The sequence below is a fragment of the Aquarana catesbeiana genome, linkage group LG01, assembly GCF_042186555.1.
Source record: "Aquarana catesbeiana isolate 2022-GZ linkage group LG01, ASM4218655v1, whole genome shotgun sequence".
NCBI classification, from domain to species: Eukaryota; Metazoa; Chordata; class Amphibia; order Anura; family Ranidae; genus Aquarana; species Aquarana catesbeiana.
Genome location: NC_133324.1, coordinates 239,477,382 through 239,499,986, shown reverse-complemented (window position 1 = coordinate 239,499,986; position 22,605 = coordinate 239,477,382). Strand labels below are relative to the sequence as shown.

Below are 22,605 nucleotides of genomic sequence, written 5' to 3'. Positions count from 1 at the left end.
CTGGCAAGTTAAGCCTTATACAATAATTAGCCAAACTTTGAAAGGTTATTCTCCCCCCGACAACTTTGAAGCCTTGTATACTGTGGAAGTTATAAAAAAAAAAAAAAATGGACCTGGACATTCTTGCACTGAATGTTCGATCTACTTTCTTTACAGATTCAGTGCATATGAGTTGAGTCTTTTCAAAAAAAAAAAAAATCTTTGTGCTGGCAGGCCCTGCCCTACAGCTGGCCACTGTGACCTAAGCAGTTGCCTGAACTATAGCTACTTGGGCTGCGGAAATTTAGTAGATGAAAATAGATGATCCTAATCTTTATTCAGAGTTAAAACCCTTGGCCTCTGTTCTGCTTTTCTGGGTGGAGGCCATGCAAAATGTGATCCGCCAGATCTCTAAGGTCTTTACTTTCTGTGCATGTGCACAGAATATTATGACTTAAACTTTGGGTGATTGATTCGGAGCAGAAAAGATGCCTTTTGCACATACCCTTTGGGGGTAAGCTCCACTTTGCCAATTCCCTATAGGAACACATTGAGGCAGCTGAGGGAAAAAAAAAAAAAGAAGTTTGCACACCCCATTAGCCAAGGTCAAAATTCTCTTTGGATTGTATATGTTCTATTTTCCAGATTAGATCTGTTTGTCCCTCTCCAAGCACAATCCTCATCGACTGCGATCCCTATGGTTGTAGCAAACCTTCCCCCACTCCCACAGAAACTTTCCTAGAGGGAAGAGTTAGTCTGCTGCTATAAATCCAAACTTAAAAAGGAGTTATCTGGAACTTTTTACAGGAGGTGCACAGTTTAATTTTAATGGTCTTACTCTCCCTCTCCGTTCTTGCCACTTCTACTCAGTACATTGGAAAAAACAAGGTTTCCCTCACCTTATTTAAATTTTATCATTACAGTGGGCATTTGTCTTTTTTCTAATCAGAAAAAAATAGGGACTTGCCAATGTCTACATAGGATCCCTTGTTCTTGAAGGCTACACATACTATAATGAACTGGTATAAACTTTCAGCAATTGGGCTCTCATGGTGTCATCGCTGACCCAACCATTTGTCTAACCTATGGTTAGGCTTTGCAACCCCCCCCCCCCCCCCCATTTGTTTTTAGTGGAGCTAGATCTGGGTTCTTCCTCAACCCCTAGGATATCAAGGGGATCCCAAGAAGCCCTGTAGCCATAGGCTTCCAAAATCTGATTTCAGTCAGCAGATACTTGACAGCTGCTGCTCTCCATAATCCCTTAAGGCTGAACTTGCACCCCTCTGGGATTGTTTTCCATGACCTTTGCTTGTCAAGGTTCCAAGGTCCTTCCTGGTCCTTCCTGATACTCTTCTTCCGTAGACATTCTTATCTATGCCTGGTAAAAAAAAAAAAAAAAAAAGTGGCCTTCTTGTTGGCATATTATGCTGGTTCTCCTTGGATTAGCCCTGGGGTAGTTAATTGCTCTCAGGTCCCTGATGCCCTCCAATTGCAGAGGTTAGTTTCATGACCTAGAATCCCTGCTGCTCTGTTTTACCATGGCATGTCCTCATTGGCTTCAGCCCTCAAGCCTTGTCCTGAGCCACAACACAACTACCCCTTCCCTGTCTTTCTATCACCAACTTGCATGTTGCTGCATTAGGGCACTTATCCTGCTATTCCTAGGTTTTGACCTTGGTGCTTCGCAGATTAATTTCCAAATTTTGTAAAAGTTGTCATCCTACTGTTTCCAGGATTTCTCAAGTGGTCCCCTTTCCTTCCCACCTGCGGTCTATAGGATCTTCAGCACTTGTCTGCCCTGCTCAACTTTCTAAGCCTATGCAGCAGCCTTTTCAGGTGACTTCCTGATGTCCCTACCTTCTGAATATCCCTGTGTGTCAGCTTGCCCCATTGCATCTCCAGGCAAGTTGATTTCCCCCTGCTCTGTAGTTTCTCATAACAGTCCTACCTACTGGTTTGATAAATAACCTATTCTGGAGTTCCCCACTCAACTTTTATTCTGTAAATCCTTTGACCTGGCCAAGCATAAGGCATTTTAATTAGGACACTGTACATACTGGAATCTCCTGAGACCTTGCAACTCCTGTGCAATTTTCTACTAAGGAGGGCTCCTCCTTATCTGTTGACTCATGCACGGCCTTGTAGCCAAGCTGAGCTCTGTCTTCCAAGTAAAAGGGTTTCTTATAGCAATGTTTCTCAACCTTTTTCAGTCAAGGCATCCTTTAAAATTATGTACAGTCTCGAGGCACCTCGTTCCAAAATTTAAAAAACGTATTCTAATAGTTTTACATAATACATCAACATCCACACACGTAGGACACCCGTTAGAGGTCATTTATTCTTCCAAATCCAATACACTTTTGGACACTGGTATTGACTAGTATCCAATGTTTCTCTTTTTTTTCCCCCCATCACTCAGCTAATGTGACCCCAGTGCTGACAGAGGGGCAGGGGGAGGGTTAGTAGTTAGGACTCTGGTAGCTAGAAGGTCGTAATGGTGCATAATGAACTAGATTTTATTTCATTATCATCAAATGACAATTTAAAAAAAAAAAAATTGCAGTTGGTCACATGACCAATAAGTAGAATATTACCTGCTGGGAACACTGCTGTTCCAACTGAGATACTCTGGCCAGTAGAGTCTCCTGCTTTGCCTTTAACTTGTTGATCTTCTCTTCTGCTCGACTTTTCACAGACATAATTACACCTTTAAAAACAGGAATCGAAGATTTATTATTCATACATGGATACATACATGCTGTGAGCTGAAGTGGAAGGCTATCAAAATAACAGATTCACACCTACAAATTAAAAAAAAAAAAAAAATGCCTTGTGTGATAATTTGCAGTCCTCTGTACACCTGTGATAGCACCCCATTACGTGGCACTGTTGGCATGGTTTATTCAAACTTCTGCTTACCAATGCAGAACCAAGTCTGACTACTCTGATGTGGTTCCACATTAAATGTGTGGCCTTATACAGGATGCTGATGATACAGGAGTATTCAGCTCTTATCACCCTTCTACAGCACAGATTAGCATACTGTTGAAGGGCTAAATCTCCAACAATTTCCAGCCTGACCACTTATCTTTATAATGCAGAGTTCTAATTAGTTGGTACCATTTCTGTGGATGTCAGTTGTTTCACTAATGTTTCCTAAACCTGTCCCCAATTCTTGCAACAGGGCTTGTTTGTAGATAAACTCACAGCGTATGTACAGCTAGAATTCTAAAATGTCTCAGCACAATTTAGCTACCTGTGTGGAAATCCCAAAAACATAAAACTACTAGTCTAACGTTGGGCAAAGAGAAGAGGTTTACAACGCTTTGGTCCATGGTCCCTTAAGGGAATGTACTGTATAGTCCTGTCAAGTTTATTAAAGATACACACCTAAAAAGCTAAGTTTGATTTAAAAATACTCTATATATTACGGTTTTAAGGATCTGGTTATTATGTATTGTTTGCATTGACAAATCTATACCAGGGCAGCTATATTTGCTCATTATATACTCATGCTTGGCTTTTTGCTTTGCAGTGCAACACATGTATTTTGTGGTTTCTTCTGACACTGCAAGTCTATGAGAAGTCTGCTGCTTTGAAAACAATGCAGCCCCTGTAGGGCTGATAACTTATTTTTAGGCAAATTATTGCAGATGCTAATCTACCCTACCTATACTGGACAGTATAAAACTTGCATGCAATATACAATATTTAATCAAATAACAAAAATATAAGGAAACAAACATTTATCATGTCATATCAAAAGCACAATATGTGCTTACTGAAATTACTCTATACTTTACCTTTAGCATGTGTGCCAATGCTTTTTTTGTTTACGGGTTTTGCACGACCATACAAGTCTATGAGTATGCAAAAGCAAGTTGAAACAGGTCAGCGGAACATTTAATGCACCAAATAATTAATTCTAATCTCAGGAGCATCTCAAACTGATGTCTTTGCCACAGGCCTCAATGAGTTATTTTTATAGTATTATTGCCCTCAACAGAAAATTCACACTTGTACTGTGTTTAACATGTAAACAGGATTCTAGGCTCAAAATTGCCCTTCCTGTAGGTATATTTTTTTCTATTTTATTATGTGAAAAATTGCTTAGAACACCTGTTTCAATGCTGTATAAATATATCTTTATGCCTAGACTTTTTTGGAACAATTCTGTTATACAATATATTACCAAACGTATTGGGACGCCTGCCTTTACACACACATGAACTTTAATGGCATCCCAGTCTTAGTCCATAGGGTTCAATATTGGGTTGGCCCACCCTTTGCAGCTATAACAGCGTCAACTCTTTCGGGAAGGCTGTCCATAAGGTTTAGGAGTGTGTCTATGGGAATCTTTGACTATTCCTCCAGAAACACATTTGTGAGGTCAGGCACTGATGTGGACGAGAAGGCCTGGCCCTCAATCTCTGTTCTAATTCATCCCAAAAGGTGTTGTATGGGGTCGGGTGCAGGCCACTCAAGTTCCTCCATCCCAAACGCGCTCATCCAGGTCTTTATGGACCCTGTTTTGTGCACTGGTCCAAATCATTTGGTGGAGGGGGGAGAGGAATTATAGTGAGGGGTTGGGCTTCTTCCCTTAGGTCCAGTGAAGGGAACTCTTAAGGTGTCAGCATGCCAAGGACATTTTGGACCATTTCATGCTCCCAAATTTGTGGGAACAGTTTGGGGATGGCCCCTTCCTGTTCCAACATGACTGCGCACCATAATGACATAGATGAGAGAATTTGGAGTGGAGGAACTTGGACACAACTCAAGTGCACAAATGCGCTTCTGGAAGAATGGTCAAACATTCCCATAGACACACTCCTAAACCTTGTGGACCACCTTCCCAGAAGAGTTGAACAGAATAGAAAGGTATTTTTGGCATGCACGTGGTTTCCCTTTCATTTCCATTTCCAACGGAATCTGTTTATTTTTAAACAAGGTACGAGTTCACATACTTTACACACAATACATTACATATTTTTATATAATGTTTTCTATTTACCATTCACAATTCTGGCCACCCTCCACAACCGGAGTAAAATGAGTAGCCCAACTGCACTGAATACATCTTCCCGGGTTATGTAGACCACGTCAATGATAAACGATATAATAACAATCACTGCATCAAAAACTTCAAACTTATGGTGGAAGAATTCAAGCCGGAAAGCAAACAGTTTGCCCACAATTTCCAACAAGAAGAACGACAAGACAGAAATACTCAAGTAGTGAAAGATCTAGAAGTAAAAAAAAAAATAGCAACACATTTGTTAACCGACACTCGGCAGATAACACTTTGATATGTGTAACATGTAATCATAATTGAAGGACTGATTACTAGCTTCAATTAACTGGAAGGATGTACTGTAACCTATGGTGACCAGTAGGTTACATCATTACTTTGCACAATTTCAAATAATCCCACACATGAATGTATAATCAAAAATAAAAGGTATGTGGCAACAGGATGAAATAAATCAGTGCAATGTTTTTGATTTCTGAAAGCTATAGATGGATTTTCAGTACAACCGAACCCTCCAGTAATTAATCTAACCAACAGGATGATGGCACAGGAACACACATTTAGAGTGGCAACGCCACTGCATTTATAAAGTAAGAGGGTGTACGTCAGACCTAAAGAAAAACAAAAAAAACACGTAATCAAGGTAAAACAAAAATAATTTGTGATGAGGTTTTGGGTATATTAAACTGTCAGTTTAGCTAAAATGCTGGGGTATGTTCCACTCAGAAAGTCAGTTGGATGAGTGATGGAGAGTCTTCACCATAAGTCAAGGTAAATATGCATACATGTCATAATCTGGATAAATGCAAACCTCCAGACATTCAACCAAAGGTTTTTATTCAGTTTTGGGAAGAGTTGGGCCCTGTTCAGACTTGCATTAAAAGAAGGCATTTGAGGTGCATTTTTTTTTTACCACTTCCCGACCAGCCGATGCAGTTTAACTGCAGCAGAATGGCACGGGTGGGCGAAATGTTATGCAACGTCAGGTGCGCGCCCCCTAGGCGGCGTGACAATCGGATTAGTTTCAGAACCGATAAGTCTCCAGGCCAATGATTTCTGGCCTGGACCTGCTGATCAGTCCTGACAAATAAATCCTCCCCTGCCTGTGTAAGTGTAAACACAGACAGGGGAAGTGATGTCATCACTCCTTGTGGAATTATTTTCCATTCCAGAGAGAGCAGAGAAGACATCTCAGGAGTAAGCTGCACCAACACTACCCCCCCCCCCCCTTAACCCCTTTACTCCCTGTCACCCAGTGCAGTGTTCATATTTTTTGATCACTGTACTGGTGTCATTTGTGACACTAATCAGCATTAGAGTACTTAGTAGTAGCCCCAGATAGGTCTAGGGACCCCCCCAATAAAGGTCTAACCCCTTGATCACCACATTAGTGATCACCGTATTAGTGTCACAGGTGACAGTGGTCAGTTTTTTTTTTAGCGTCAGGGCACCCGCCGTATATTACCTAAATAAAGGTTTAACCCCCTGATCACCTGGCAGGTAATATTAGGTTTTATAGTGTCAGTCAGGGTCAGATTAGTGCCAGTAGCGCTAATACCCACACACACACACCATACACTTCCTTAGTAGTATAGTGTCTGATCTGATCAGATCAGATCTTTACTAGCATCCCCAGTAGTTTAGGGTTGCCAAAAACGCAGTGTTAGCGGGATCAGCCCAGATACCTGCTAGCACCTGCGTTTAGCCCCTCTGCCCAGCCCACCCAAGTGCAGTATCAATCTATCACTATCACTTACAAAACACTAAACACAGTGTGTACACACTGCAGCAGTCGCAGAGTCAGGCCTGATCCCTGCAAACGCTAGTTTTTTTGGTAGCGTTTGAAGCAGTTGCTGACAGTCAGTGCTCTTTTTTCCTGCGAGTCTCACTAGTGTACCAGTAAATTTAGAGGACAAAATGTTAAATCAAAAGGTATACCAGTGAAGAGGCCTACACGTTTCTGAGCATGACAGATGAGAGTGAAGAGGAACTCGCCCATCTGTCAGATTCAGGCTCGGAATACGAAGCCGTAGACAGCAGCGGCACCCCGACAGATAGCTCTGACGACGGAGTAGTGTTCCCTGCCAAGGTCAGACGTACCCGACACCGTTCTTCTGCTGTTGAGGTGAAAGAACCACAGGGCTCTCATATGGAGCAGAGAGCCAGTACTAGTGCCGCTCATCCTTCTGGTGAACTGGCAAGCACCAGCGGCCTAGTACATCCTGGTTGTAGTCAAACCAGCACTGAAGTACAAAACAAAACAAACATAGTCCAAATGATGTTGTAGTGAAATAGTGTCCACCATCTGTAAAAACTCCAATGAATGCTTGAGTTCTGTTCCACTATGCACTCCGATAAAAACAGACACACAAACGGAATATAAAACCAACAAACTCCAGCGGGTGCCACAGAAAATCCAGCGATAGTGAGCCTCCACCAATTATGCACTCACCAGAAATATATAGTATTAAAGCCTAAAAGCGGAGTTCCAGCCTGACTTTTAATATAAGGACACTTACCGTCCAGGTATCCCGCGATGTCGGCACCCCTAGCCGATCCGTCCATCGGCTTCAGGTGCAGGCGCCGGCATCCTTACTAAGGAAAACAGGAAGTGAAGCCTTTCGGAATGGTCCTGCTGTCTTCTGGGACCTGTGTGTCTCCCAGTAGGCAGCTGGGGGGGGGGGCTGTAAATGACATAGGTTGCCACAGCGACCTTACACGGAAGTGGAACCTGGTGGCATGACTGCAGCGTGTAGGCCTCTCCCAACACGTTTCGTGTGCATGCACCTCATGGGATACACCGGTGTGCACAAAACGTATCTCCTGATAAGACTGAGCCTCTGTAGTCACTCTAGCAATACACACCAAACTGAGCATGTGCAGAGTTTTTTTGGGGAGGGTGCATGTGATCAGCACTGCCAAGACAGAGGGTCAGAGGTTCTACAGCGTCATACGACAGTCAGAGTAGAATGAAAACTCCTTCAAGCTTTAACCAGACAAAAAAAGTCACAAGACTGCTATATACTGCTGATAAAAGGTTTATATTTACTAAAATAATTGCATTTCCATGTTCTGTGTACTGAGGGAGACCAGATACAGTCAGGTCCATAAATATTGGGACAGACACAAGTCTAATCTTTTTGGCTCTACACACCACCACAATGGCTTTGAAATAAAGCACATCTTGTTTGTTCCAACTGCAGACTTTCAGCTTTAATTTGAGGGTATTTACATCCAAATCAGGTGAACGGTTTAGGAATTACAACAGTTTGTATATGTGCCTCCCACTTTTTAAGGGATCAAAAGTAATGGGACAATTTGCTGCTCAGCTGTTCCATGGCCAGGTGTGTGTTATTCCCTCGTTATCCCATTTACAAGGAGCAGATAAAAGGTCCAGAGTTAATTTCAAGTGTACCATTTGCATTTGGAATCTGTTGCTGTCAACTCTCAATATGAGATCCAAAGAGCTGTCACTATCAGTGAAGCAACCCATAATTAGGCTGAAAAAACAAACCCATCAGGGAGATAGCAAAAACATTAGGTGTGGCCAAATCAACCGTTTGGAACATCCTTAAAAAGAAAGAATGCACCGGTGAGCTCAGCAACACCAAAAGACCCGGAAGACCACGGAAAACCACGGAAAACAACTGTGATGGATGACCGAAGAATTCTTTCCCTGGTGAAGAAAACACCCTTCACAACAGTTGGCCAGATCAAGAACACTCTCCAGGAGGTAGGTGTATGTGTGTCAAAGTCAACAATCAAGAGAAGACTTCACCAGAGTGAATACAGAGGGTTCACCACAAGATGTAAACCATTGGTGAGCCTCAAACAGGAAGGCCAGATTAGAGTTTGACAAACAACAACTAAAAAAGCCTTCACAGTTCTGGAACAACATCCTATGGACAGATGAGACCAAGATCAACTTGTACCAGAGTGATGGGAAGAGAAGAGTATGGAGAAGGAAAGGAACTGCTCATGATCCAAAGCATAACACCTCATCAGTGAAGCATGGTGGTGGGAGTGTCATGGCGAGGGCATGTATGGCTGCCAATGAAACTGGTTCTCTTGTATTTATTGATGTGACTGCTGACAAAAGCAGCAGGATGAATTCTGAAGTGTTTCAGGCAATATTATCTGCTCATATTCAGCAAAATGCTTCAGATCTCATTGGACGGCGCTTCACAGTGCAGATGGACAATGACCCGAAGCATACTGTGAAAGCAACCAAAGAGTTTAAAGGGAAAGAAGTGGAATGGTATGCAATGGCCAAATCAATCATCTGACCTGAATGCGATTGAGCATGCATTTCACTTGCTGAAGACAAAACTGAAGGGAAAATGCCCTAAGAACAAGCAGGAACTGAAGACAGTTGCAGTAGAGGCCTGGCAGAGCATCACCAGGGATGAAACCCAGCGTCTGGTGATGTCTATGAGTTCCAGACTTCAGGCTGTAATTGACTGCAAAGGATTTGCAACCAAGTTTCAAAAAGTGAAAGTTTGATGGATGATTGTTAATCTGTCCCATTACTTTTGGTCCCTTAAAAAGTGGGAGGCACATATACAAACTGTTGTAATTCCTACACCGTTCACCTGATTTGGATGTAAATACCCTCAAATTAAAGCTGAAAGTCTGCGGTTAAAGCACATCTCATTCCTTTAATTTCAAACCAATTGTGGTGGTGTATAGAGCCAAAAAGATTAGAATTGTGTCAATGTCCCAATGTTTATGGATCTGACTGTATAATGAATGCAGAGTCCTGGGTTTAGTAACACTTTTCTGCCAGAAAGCAGCATTTCAACAGGAAGTATGCCATTTCTTTCATACTTGAGGGACTTCACAAGTGAGGGTATCATTCACAATTTCATACCATCACACTTGAAGTTATCCTCCCCAATTGTGTATCAAACATGAGGGTATCCTCCCCAATTTATTACCATCACAAATGAGGGCATCATCCAAATTCCTACCCTCAAACATGAGGGAATTATTCAAACTTTTGCAACACCAAACGTGTATCATCCATATTCCTGTGCCACTACACATGTGGGTATCATTCAGAATTCTGTGAGAGTTAAATGTCAACAACTCCATCTTGGAATGTCTAATGGTTTTATTCTTGCCATTAGGTCACAGAGCGTTTGCACAGAAAATGTGCACAAAATATATATGCAAAAATAGATAACAGATAACTGAATAAAAATAGGCCATACCAGCCTTTAATACAGATATCCATATGTGATACCATGTCAAAGTGGTTTGTGCAAGTTCTGCTGTAGCAAGTACCATTGTGTAACATCCCCATATGGAAGTAATCAGTGTGTTGAAAGTAATGAACTCACAAAACAGACACTGCACAATACAGCACTGTTTGACCAGTTCATATTACAGACTCCTTTCTTTGGTGAAAGAAATATAGGTGACACCATGGCAGATCAGCTTCTGAAAATGCTAGTTTCTTGGCTGTCATACCATAGCATGAAACTGACATAAAACGGACATTGTAAAACCTAAAACTACTGATTTGTGCACTTGTTCCAGGTCAGTCACACAAAAAGTACTGCAGACACTGAATTATGACAGCCAGGCAATAAGCATGCACAGAAGGAGAGGAGAGCAATGCAAGCCTACAATTTTTCACTGCAAGTTTCCTTTACGCTGCCTCACAGATTCTCTAGAAGTAGGATTAAACACACTTATTTCTAATTCCATTAATGGCATTAGTTGCTTGTTATGTAATATGCAATAACCATATTTCAGATCAGTGGGATAGCATCTTTGGTCGAGTTGCTACATGTGACTTGCATGATGCAGATTATTCTTGGCACTGTGAAATATGCTCACTTATAATTACAGATCAAGATGCCTACTCTGGATGTATTTACATTCATCGTAACCTGCTATCCCAAGATTAATTTATTATCTCCAGCATACAACAGTATAATCAAACATTAACATGCATAAAATTATTAAAGGAAAAAAAGAAAAGGGCATGCTTACGCAGCAAGAACAAAAGGCCAACCTGTATAAAAAGTAAGCCTCGGACACACTTCCACAATTAAATTATCCAAAATATTCCATGTGCAACCAACAGACTTAAAGTGGTTGTAAACTAAGTCTCAAGGTTTTTCAACCGAACGCCTATGCATTAAGGTGAAAACCCTTCTGTGCTGCAGCTGCCCCCAGAACCCCCCTTTTTCTTACCTGAGCACGATCCAATCCAGCGATGTGCACAAGCCCAGATGCTGCAGCCACTGTCTCTCACCTCACTGAACAGATTGATAGCAGCAGGAGCCACTGACTCCCAGAAAGGACTAGCAAATCCAGTGACACGGGAGCGGGGCCAAGTCACGCTGTCTGTGTGAATGGACACAGCAGCGGGATTTGGGAGCGAGCCCGCGCGGGTGCCCCCGTGGAAAGCAGCTTTTGTGGGGGCACCTGTTAAAGGAGCCAGGAGCGCTGGCGGGGCACCCCAGAAGAGGATTGGGGGTGCTCTGTGCAAAATCCTTACACATAGAAGGCAAGTATAACATAACATAAAACATAACATGTTATTTCTATAAAAAAAAAAAAAAAAAACACCTTTACAAACACTTTAAACACACTAAATTCATATGAAAATCAACTAATACACTTGCCAAAAATAATCAGTAGTCGCTCTTGGTGGATAAGAGCTGTATTCCATCCAAGCAGCAAAAACCTGGGACTTCAAAATTAGATTTCTTAAAACAATCTTATATGTGGCTTAAAAAAAGGGGGAAATACCCAGTAGCTAAAACAAGGGGGAAGAATGCTAATACAAGAATAAAAATAAATAAAAAAAATAAAAAATCTGATTAAAGTGATACTAAAGGTTCAAGTTCCTCCTCCAGATCCTCCAGTTCTGGGGTCCCACATCAGCTCTCGGCTCCTCCCCACAATAGCTAACCCCCCTCTGGGAAGTTCTCTCCCGAGGGGGTTACCTTGCGGGCGCGCTACAGTGTCATACACTCGGCGTACATAGCCGCCGAGTGTATGACTCGGCCCAGCCCCCCCGGCGGCCGCGTCATTGGATTTGACTAACAGCAGTGGGAGCCAATGGCTGCGCTGCCATCAATCTATCCAATGAAGAGCCGAGAAGCCATGGGGAGAACGACGCGGGATTGCGCCCATGGAACTTTGGGGCTCGGGGGGGGGGGGGGGGGCCGGACAGTGCAAGGCGTTTTTTCACCTTAATGCATAGGATGCATTAAGGTGAAAAAAAAAAAAAACACAAGGCTTTACAACCCCTTTAAGGATAAAATACATCTATTGTAATTTAATCATCAAAACAAAAAAGTTAAAATACACCTGTGTATTCCAATAAAAAGGTGTGCGATTTTAATATTTTTATTGAATTAGTCCATCAACTGCATATGGACTAGAATATTTGTAAAAGAAGATTAACATGGTGGCTGGCAATATTAGGCATGAAAGGTAGACAAGGTTCCCCCTTCTCTGCGCAGCCTCCTCTATCTTTTCATAGCTGCCCTCCACATTGTCCTTACCTCTGGTATAATATGGTCAACTTTATCTACCAAGAGTTCCAAGTCGAGAAGGACTTCAATTAGCACAAATAAGGCATCCAGAATAACAAGGCACACAATGACAATCTGTAAAGATAGGACAGCAATATTTAGTACATTTTTTTTCTCCACATATGTACAGTTCAATCACATTAATACTACGAAGGAATCACAAGGGAATACAATAAGATATATACCAGGGAAGAATTTGATTTTGCATTGTCCCTTACATTTTACATGCATATGCAAATAAATCCATCACCGACATGCTAAGAGAAGAATAAATCTCTATAACCATCTGTCTCCATTACCAGACCTCCGTTCACTTAGCGTTCAATGGTCAATCTAACCCATACTTTTGTAGTCAAAAACAGGGTTACTATTTAAGGCAGGCAATACAGTACGTTATAACCAAACAGGTTAATTATGAAAAGGGACTAAGGCCCCTTTCAAATGAGGGTTTCAACGGCCCATTCTCTTTACCGGTGATTACACCAATCAATGCAATGTATTCCTATTGAATGCAAGTGGACATGTGTCTACCTATATACACTGATTTCTGGGTTTGTTCAGGTTCATTGGACCAAATGAAAAAAATTGGATGTGGCTGTGGGCAGCTATAGGAGGACACATGTCAGCTTACATCCCACCACCCTATTGCATGGGTCCACCATTTCCTCCATCACAAGATTGAGAAGATATCTAAATGGAAATGAATGTCACATACATGACATCCGTTTCTGTTCTGGTTCAGTCTAGATCTGGTCTGTTCAGTCTAAGATCCCCTGCTGAGATGGAACAGAGTGTGCCTATGTGAAATAAACCTAAAGGAATAAAAAAAAAAAAAAAAAAAAAAAAACCTGCAGTGACTCAGTGCCTAGCACAACTAAGCCTTTCTAAAAAAAAAAAAAAAAAAAAAAAAAAAAACCACATTGTAGATATTTACATACCATAAAACAGTGGGTGGAGCCACACAAATTAGTTGCATGGCCAAGACCACTCTTTAACATGGGGTATAATCCTCTTCATTTTGGGGTTTACAATGGAAAAACACACATTTTTGAGTGCCCCAGTGCATCAGATGTAGGGTAGGAGCCTGGAAATGAAGAAGGCTGCAGCGGGATAGAGCATACAAGTGCTGCAAAGGGGAAGGGAAAGCCTGCACTGGGCACTGGCTGGCTGGGGGTCCAGGTCTAGGCTATGGTCTGGGTTAGTGAAAACTGACCTATATGGTCATGCTGGGTTTAAGCCCTACTCCTCAGAAGCCATGGTTTCCATACACTGCACTATAATATCAAGCTAGATTTGCTCTATAAGCAAAAAAAACTAAGGACAGAGTGCAGCAATATGTAGTACTAGAGATATAAATCACTAATATGATACATTCACTAATGTAAAATCGCTCATCTGTGGCAAGGGGATGTCTCCCCAAAACGCATTTTCTATATTAATTGTGAAGCTTTAACCTGGAAAGTGGCAGGAACTTTTCCTCCTCCTCCAGGCTGCTAAAAGCTGCATTCTGCATACCATGACAGGGGTACCTTTGTGCTGATCCCAAAGTTCTGTTTCAGGATTAAACTGCCACTGGCGACAACAGGAGGATTCCTGGGCTGGATACAGAGGACATCTGAGCCACAGAGAATGGATTTTACATTTGTGAGTGCATCCAATTAGTGACATTATCTCTAATTTATTGAGGGTTGTCTCAGGTCATTACTTAGAAAGCTGAAAGATGTGTGTGGTGCCCTAAATGGATCTGCTGGATGTCTCCCTATTCGGTCTTTTCTTTTACCATGATCTTTTGCACATTTGATATTTTTATTTTTATTTTTGCATTACATATCAGTAGTTCTAGATGTGCATCTGGTTGTTGAGGCATAAAGGAATAATATGCATGGAGTATATGACACAAGATTCATAAGGAACCGCCCTAAAGTGCTACATTTTCTTCAAAAAAGCAGTGCAAAGACCTAAGTGCCAAATGCATTAATAGGGATTGTAAATGCTCTTTAAAAAAAAAAAAAAAAAAATCAAACAAAAAAAAAACCCTCAGCAAAGCCAGAGAGACGAGGAAGTAAGGGGAGGGAAGAGCTGCAGATGGGCATGAGCCCTCAAATGAGGGCTCAGGTAAGGCTAGTCATACAAATTTTCCTTTAGATTTATCAAAGCCAAATAATATGAGGTCAAACCTAAACACTTTAAATTTGTATGCAATCGGGCAGGCCCTTGCACTACATAGTTGAAGGTAAGTCTAAAGGAAATTGAACAAGAAAATTGTATAATGTATGGCCAGGTAAAGGGGGGGGGGGGGGGGGGAATACTGATGCCTAAACATTTTTTACCCTAATGCACAGAATGCAATAAAAAAAATAAATAAATAAAATAAGAATGTTTAAGCTTTGTAATCACTTTAATCTACAACGGAGGAAAATTAACATTGCTCATGGCAGACCAGAGTCAGATGGATTCTAATACTATGGGTACTGCACTTTCCACTTTTGGGCTTTGCTTTGTGAACTAATTCAGCGCAAATACACCTCAGACAAAAGAGCTTTACCTGACTAAAGGGTGCAGGCAGTGGTTTTAATGTTCCCCACATAGTAGGGAACACTGAGCTTTAGCACAAGAAGGTCCGTGGGGGGGGGGGGGCTTGAGCACCGAATGGGTCCCCAAAAAGCCCAAAGTCTTGGCCATTTATAACACAATTAGTCCCGAGCCCCCCGAACGGCTGCTTACAGAGAGTGCGGCGCTGCACTGAGCATGAGCGGGGATCGATCCGAGCACAAAGTCCGGTCACATGGGCGGCGGCGCCCAAGTCTAGTATTGGACGTCACACAGTCCTGGACCCGGCAGCGCCTATGATGGACATCACACTGGTCCAATGAATGACGGGACATGTGACATCCATCATAGGCGCTGCAGGCTCCAGAAGGTGGGCATTACAATGCGGCCGCCGCATCACTGAGAAGATCCCCGCTTGGGCGGGCGGCTCTCCTCTCCTGTCCTCCTCTCCTGCCCTCTTGTTCTGTCACAGCTCTCCTCTCCTGTGTCCTGTCCTCCTCTCCTGCCCTGTGTCCGGTCATGGCATGGCTCTGGCTGCTGCTGCCTGGAGTGCCCTGTGTCTACTCTACTGTGATGGGCGCGCCACACACTACGGGTGAGCTGCAGGAGGAGGTCACGTCATCTGAAATCTGGTCAGGTAGGTCAGTGTATTTCAGGTAGGACAGTGCACGTCGGGTAGGTCAAGGTAGGTCAGTGCGCTTCAAGTAGGTCACACCCCCTGGCCCCCCCAGTGCAGGACTCGGACTTGGGGCTGAAGCTCCTGGTCTTTTTGCCACCTAGCATCCTCCCTGCCTAGTTCATCTTTGGGAACATGTTACATGTTCCACCCCAATTTAGGGTGGAACATGCAACATGTTTCCGCTCCTGTGGCGGCTCGGTGATCTGAGCCCTCTGTGTGACAGCAGTATGGAGAGAAGTTCTCCATACCAGCTGTTACTTTTTGAAGAGAGCAGTCGTGCAGGGCTTCTCCCACATGGTCTCGCAATTCATTCACAGAGTTCTATGATTGAATTAACTACAAGTACCAACATCCTTTGCAGCTGTTGGCTTGCAGTTCTTAATTAACTACCACGATGCTGTTGAGCGCTCTGGTAGTTTATCGATTCCTCCAGTTAGTGTGAAACTGCCTGCCCGCAATGCTTTCCAAGCTCCTATAATTAATAAATAAAATAAATTAGTAAACGCGCTTTTTTTACCTGCAAAAAACTTTAGACTTACCGGTAACAGGATTTCTACGAGTCATAGGAGTCATAGGAGAACATAGCAATAACACCACATTTTAAATCACAATCAAGGTAGGGTCATAGATGCGGTCCTGAAAGACTTCTAGAAATACCGTTACCGGTAAGTCTAAGGTTTTCTCCCCTCATATTTCAGGACAGCACCTGGGAGATAAGAGTAAACTCTACGATGGGACCACCGCCTGCAGGACTTTCCTGCTGAACAATTGCTCTGCAGCCAAGCAAATCCATCCTTTAGTGGCAGGTGAAAGTGGATAAACTCGTCCACATGGCCGCTTTGCAGATTTGTCCTGGCGAAGCACCAACCGGTTCCACTCAAGATGTTGGCACAGCACGGGTTGAATGGGCCACTACCCCTGTGGGAGGCATTACTTCCGCAGCCTTATAAAGCTTCCTTGATGGCCATTTGCAGCCATCTTCCTATAGTGCTTTTAGAGGGTCTGCATCCCTTACGCAGCCCTTAGAACAGAATGAACAGAGAATTTGATTTTCTGAATTCTCTTGTGACCTCAAGACAGTGTAATAGGCATCTTCTTACGTCCAAACTGTGAAACACCCTTTCCTTAGGACAAGATGGTACTGGGCAAAAAGTTAGGATTATTTCTTGTGATCTATGGAACACCGAAGAAACTTTTGGTAAGAAACCTGGGTTCGTCCTCAGACCTGCCCGGTCTGGAAAGAGTCAAGAACGGTTCAATTATTGACAGGGCTTGCAGTTCGTCGACCCTTCTAGCTGAAGGAACCGCAACTAATAATGGTAGTTTTAATGACCAAAACTTAAATTGTAGCTTCAAAGGTTCAAAGGTCTTTTCCGCCAACCCCTGTAAAACCGATAAATCGCACTTCGGAAAAACCTGAAATGGTACTGGTCTATCTCTGGCCAATGCAAAAAAAAACAAAAAAAAAAAACCACACACACAACACCTAATGGTCAGCGGTTCCTGAGATAATGGTCTCTCAAAAAATACGGATAAAGCGGCCACTTGGACCTTTATTTTACAGACCCTTCTCCTTTCCATCATGGAGGAATTCAAGAACAGAAATAACCTCCTGTGGCAAACAAACTTTAGACGTACACCAGGAGAAGACACGGGGTCACTGCAAGGGTGTATCAAAAAACACTGGTTTTCTATGTGCCTTGTTCACACCGCAACATTGAGTAAATGTGCAGTGCACTGCATTGCATTTAAATATGTATGCATTTTAAACACAACATGCATTTACTCATGTAAACATGAAGCAAATGAATTCTCAACCCACAACAGGAAGTGGAAATGATGTAACAGGAAATAGGTCTGTAAAATGGTTTTCAATGGATGAACAATAAAATGTAGAGGGTAAGACTTGCATAATAGCTTTAAAATCTGGGTATGGATAAGTGTCCAATGTTTTTGGCACCCCGCTACCACACCATTAACCGATGAACCTTAATTAGTAAGTACGCACTTCGGTGCTGTTGGGGGTTTTGCCCTACCCCTGTCTGTCTTTAATGAGGATTGATCATTTTCATTCTTGACTATCATGTGCATGCTCCTGATGAGTGACGTATCAGCCACGAAATGCATAGAGCTACCTGATGCCGTGTTTCCAATTATCCATACCCAGATTTTCAAGCTACTATGCAATTCTTACCTCTACAGGTTCAGTGAGGCCTTAGGTCCTGCAGGCATTACCTCGCAATTATCTTTTTATCCAACTTTGCCTTTGTTGAACTATGGAATTTTATTATTGTCCCTTTTGAGACATTATTGCCATTAACCTGTCTATTGTTCATTACCATGCATAATAATTTTTTACCATTGACATCAGTGGTTACATTTTGAGACACCTTGTTATCATGGTTACTGTTATTGTGTTTACCATTTACTCTGATATTAATAATATATGTATGTTACAAGTTTTTTATCTTGTTAATATGGGTTATTAGGGAGGCCCGGGCATGTAACTTAAAGTGGTGTTCCGGCCGAAATTATACTTTTTAAATAAAAATACCCCTATAATACACAAGCTTAATGTATACTAGTAAAGTTAGTCTGTAAACTAAGGTCTGTTTTGTTAGTTTATAGCAGTAGTTTGTTATTTTATAAACTTACAGCAGGCCGTGGCCATCTTAAGTGTGGGCATCTGAAGCCAGACTTTATTTCTTCCTGGATCTCATCCTTGCAGATCTCGCACATGCTCAGTGCAGCACAAGCAGTGTAATAGGTTTCAGGTCAGATTTCCATAGCAACGGCAGTTTCAGAGGAAGTTGCTGCCCCTTCCCAGAAGGCATTGCAAACAGGAAATGATGCGATGGGCCACGGCCAGGGAGGAGGAAGTGAAAAATGAATAAAGCAGATATACAGTAGGTGCTGAGAAAAAAAAATATAAAAATATCCAATTTGTTTACAGTGCACAGTTTAGTGAGGGATTCTGAAGAGTTGTAAAAGTGGGTGGAACTCCACTTTAAAGGATTCCCATACCACGAAGGAGAGGCAGATTCAACATTCTCTGCAAAAAATCTTCCCCACTCAGTAGTGAGGTCATCATCTTCAGGTAAGAGCGATAACCAAAATGGATTCAAGCGCCATGTCCGTGATGGTTTATCAAGAGGGTAACTCAACTTGATCCAGTATGGGGTGTGGTCTGAAAGCAGTCTGGGACCGAATGTTGTTTCTAAGAGTCGTGAAATGAGTCTTTGAGATATAAGAATAAAGTCAATACATGACGTGTTGTTGTACGATGTCGAAACACAGGAGTAAGGGCGCGTGTGCGGAAATCTATGTCTCCAGGTGTCTATTAGATGGAGAAGGGAGATCATTTTGTAAAGTCTGGTGTCCCTGGCATTGCCTGTGCTGGGTAATGAGGGTCTTCGTCTGTCTAAGTCTTCGTTAAGCGCGGTATTGAAGTCTCCCATCCGCATTGCTTGGGATGTAGGATGACGAGCCATAAATGAGATTCCTTCCAGAATTATGGGGGTGGAGAATGTAGGAGGGACATAAAAAGCCATAATAAGAAAAGGTTCCTCGTCTAATTTAGAGGATATAAATACATACCGTCCCTGTGGATCTGTTTGCAATTCACACAGTTCGAAATGCACTGATTTTGCAATGAGTATGGACACCTCTCTGGAATGGGGTGTATGTACCGAGTGGAATGTCCAGCCTACCCATGGGTGTCGGAGTGTCTTTTGGAGTCTACCTTCCACGTGTGTTTCCACCAGTGCAACTACGTCTGCTCTGTTTCTTAAGGAATGTGAGGGTTGCTGTGCGTTTAATCTTGTCACGCAGGCACCTCACATTCCAAGTAAGAAATTTTAGTGACGCCATTGACATTGTGCCTATAATTATGTAACCTGTACTCATTAAAACATCTTTTTCCCTGGAAACGGGTTATCAGAATTAATCTATTCAAAGGAGTTGTATTTGATGAGAAACAATGGATATCAAGAAAGTACCATTTCGACATTTTCACTATATGTATAAAGATTATATCACGCACTTTTAAGTTCAATGGTTTGGTTTCCCCTCCTCCCTCACCGCCCTGCACCTCTCCCAACTGATGCGAGCATAATCCCTTAAACAGAACTTTTGTTGCAGTCCCGGAAAAAACGGCATTGTTAAAAAGGGAGAACAAAAAAAACAAAACAAAAAAAAAAAAAAAAAAAAACAAACACACAGGTAGAATACAAGGAGCCACTGTAAGTCGGTGTTATCCCAGGCTAGCCACGAAGAAGAAAAATCAGCCTTCTTAACAATGAGATCTGCCTTTTCCAGAGGTGCATAAGGTCACGCTGCACTTTACATGTTGTTAGTAGGACTATAGCAGTCCAAGGCTCCTGCTACTGTTGTAGCTTGAAAAGTTTGAACATACCCCAGTAGGGGAATTAAAGGAGGAGATTCACAGCATTATGCATAAGTGTTATCCCACGGTTCCAGGATAAGTTGCGTCCCAATAGGGGGAAATATATGTGAGTACATAGTCAGCCTCTGTATCCTGTTCAGTCTGATCCACAACGGTAACAGGTGAATGATAAAGTACTGTGAAACAAGGTTCAATAGGCTGGGCTGACTATAGAGCACTGCTGTATAAATTTTTAGGACTGTGTGTCTAGGCATGGTGATAGATCTCATACTCAGATTCTTTAGTCCGCCTTGTCAGGGGCGTTGTGGCGTTCTATCCAGGTGATCAACTCTGCAGGATCTTCAAAAAAAGATGCACAGCCATCGTGTTCTACTCTGAGTCGCGCTGGGAACAACATGGCGTATTTGATATGTAGGTTCCTAAGTCTGCGCTTTGCTTCCATGAAGTTCTGTCTGACCTCTGCAGAAAAGTCAGGGAATACTGCAATTTTGACATTTACAAAAGGGATATTACCCCTCTATCTTTATAATTCAACAGTTTGGCGATAAAGGTGCGTAGCGGGGCTCCCTGTGGCGGTGGTCTGGCCGGCATGCGCTTTCTACTGCCAGCATTGGGGAGAAGGCCTCTCTGCCATATGTACTGATGAGCAGCTGTTCTAAAAATGAAGTGGGGTCTTTACCTTCTGCCCCCTCTGGGAGACCAATGAGGCGGAGGTTACATCTCCTGATCCTGTTCTCCATATCGTCTTGCTTGGAGAATAATTGTTGAATTTGTTGTTTCATATGGTCCACCCCTGTTTGCAGCAGAGGAATGGAGTCTTCCACATTGCTGATGCAGGTCTCTGTCTCCTTGACCCGATCCCGGAGTTTGTGTAAGTCCTGCCTGATCAGGGATATGTCCACTTTAACTTCTTCAATTTGCGAAGTGAGCGACGTACGGCAAAAGGTTATTGCTTCAAGTAGCTTGTCTGTTTCTCCCGCCGTCCGTGCCTCGCTGTGCTTAGCGGCGCCGCCATTTTCCTCCTTCTTTCCCCTGTCGGCGGTATTGGTCCAACTTCGCCGCGGTAGATTTCTATGTTTTTGGTGGGGACATGTCCGGAGCCTGGGGTATCTGGAGAGGTAACTTTGGTGCAAGGATACTGCCCGTGGGTTGTAGGATGCCGAGGATTGTAGGATCAACAGTCGGAGCTACTCGGAAACAGTCCTACTCCATGTAGAGTCAGGCCACGCCCCCATGTTTACAAGTTTTTTACATGAATAAAATTAATTTTGTTCAGCTAAACTACCTTCTCGCTACCATGTGCTTCATATAATGTCCCACTCTCCTTGCTCCCCTCCTCTTGACTCAATAGGGATGGAAATACATGACCTTAGCAGGTCATTACTTCATTTAAAGTCCCATAGGGATGGAAATATGTGACCTTATCAGGTTTTGGCTTCCTTAAAGTCCCTAAACTCCTCCTCTTTTTCATTCAACTTTACTAAACATGCATTTTTATGGGTAGAATCCCAAGGCTGGCCGCACACTAGGCGATTTTTTTCGAAAAGTGGAGACCATTAAAAGCCCTGGTTACTATGATCACATGCTAGAAAATCTCCAGTAATCCATTCTTAATTACACATGTGGTATAATACTGGAGCCCTTCCACTAATGGAAAACAAAGGAAATGTATGACGGAACAAAAAAAAAAAAAAAAAAAACAAACTCACATGAAACTTGTGACAGCCAAAAAGCCATTTTAGGGCATCCCGGAAGGTGTAGGACGACGTAAATGGATGAGGCGTTTCAGTTTTTTCTTCTGGCTCCTGCTGCTTCTCCTCATCTTCATGATATTGTTTATCATCATGCTTGTCACCAACAGAGGTGAAATGCTTCAGGTACTTGGACATCTTGTGCTTGGATTACATACACATCACTCTGTATAACAAGACAGAACAAAGCAGATATACCAATAAAGTATGTTTGTTTCCTTTGTTATTTACCTTGTTACACAAGTCTATTGCCATATACATTCTTCCTCATTGCTAGCAATTGCACCACAATTATTTGTTCTCTTTTTTCATTTACATTTAAGTGCATGGGTGTATAATCAATTAAACTTATGATATTCATTCTAGGTTTGACAACAGAATTTGGTTATACTATACAGAGCGGACAATAGCATATTAATGACAGCAGTGCTCTATGGCTCTGCTGAATTCCTTAGACACTACATAAGCTGAGGATACAACACAGAAGGACCAGGAAATGCATAAAGGTAAAGGGGGTGGAAATAAACAGGAAAAAAAAAATGGCCAACTCACTGGCTAAGAGGATCGGCAGATCCATGCAGTCTAAACTTACAGCAGTTCTTATGAAAGCCTCAGGAACTGTGCAAATTATGTGTGTGCGCGAGATCTTATAGCAA

At 42.5% G+C, this 22,605-nt stretch overlaps 1 protein-coding gene across 2 annotated transcripts in view; it reads right to left on the bottom strand.

The window, feature by feature from the left end:
- HVCN1 (hydrogen voltage gated channel 1) overlaps nt 1-22,605 on the bottom strand; it is a 73,167-nt gene that overhangs the window by 2,922 nt on the left and 47,640 nt on the right. For both annotated transcript variants that reach the window (XM_073626340.1, XM_073626348.1), the window contains exons 2-5: nt 21,908-22,115; nt 12,535-12,639; nt 4,991-5,222; nt 2,574-2,686 (exon numbers count right to left, since the gene is read on the bottom strand). In XM_073626340.1, the coding sequence (XP_073482441.1) occupies nt 2,574-2,686; nt 4,991-5,222; nt 12,535-12,639; nt 21,908-22,087 (630 nt within the window). In that variant the 5' untranslated portion in view covers nt 22,088-22,115. The remainder of the gene's footprint in view (nt 1-2,573; nt 2,687-4,990; nt 5,223-12,534; nt 12,640-21,907; nt 22,116-22,605) is intronic.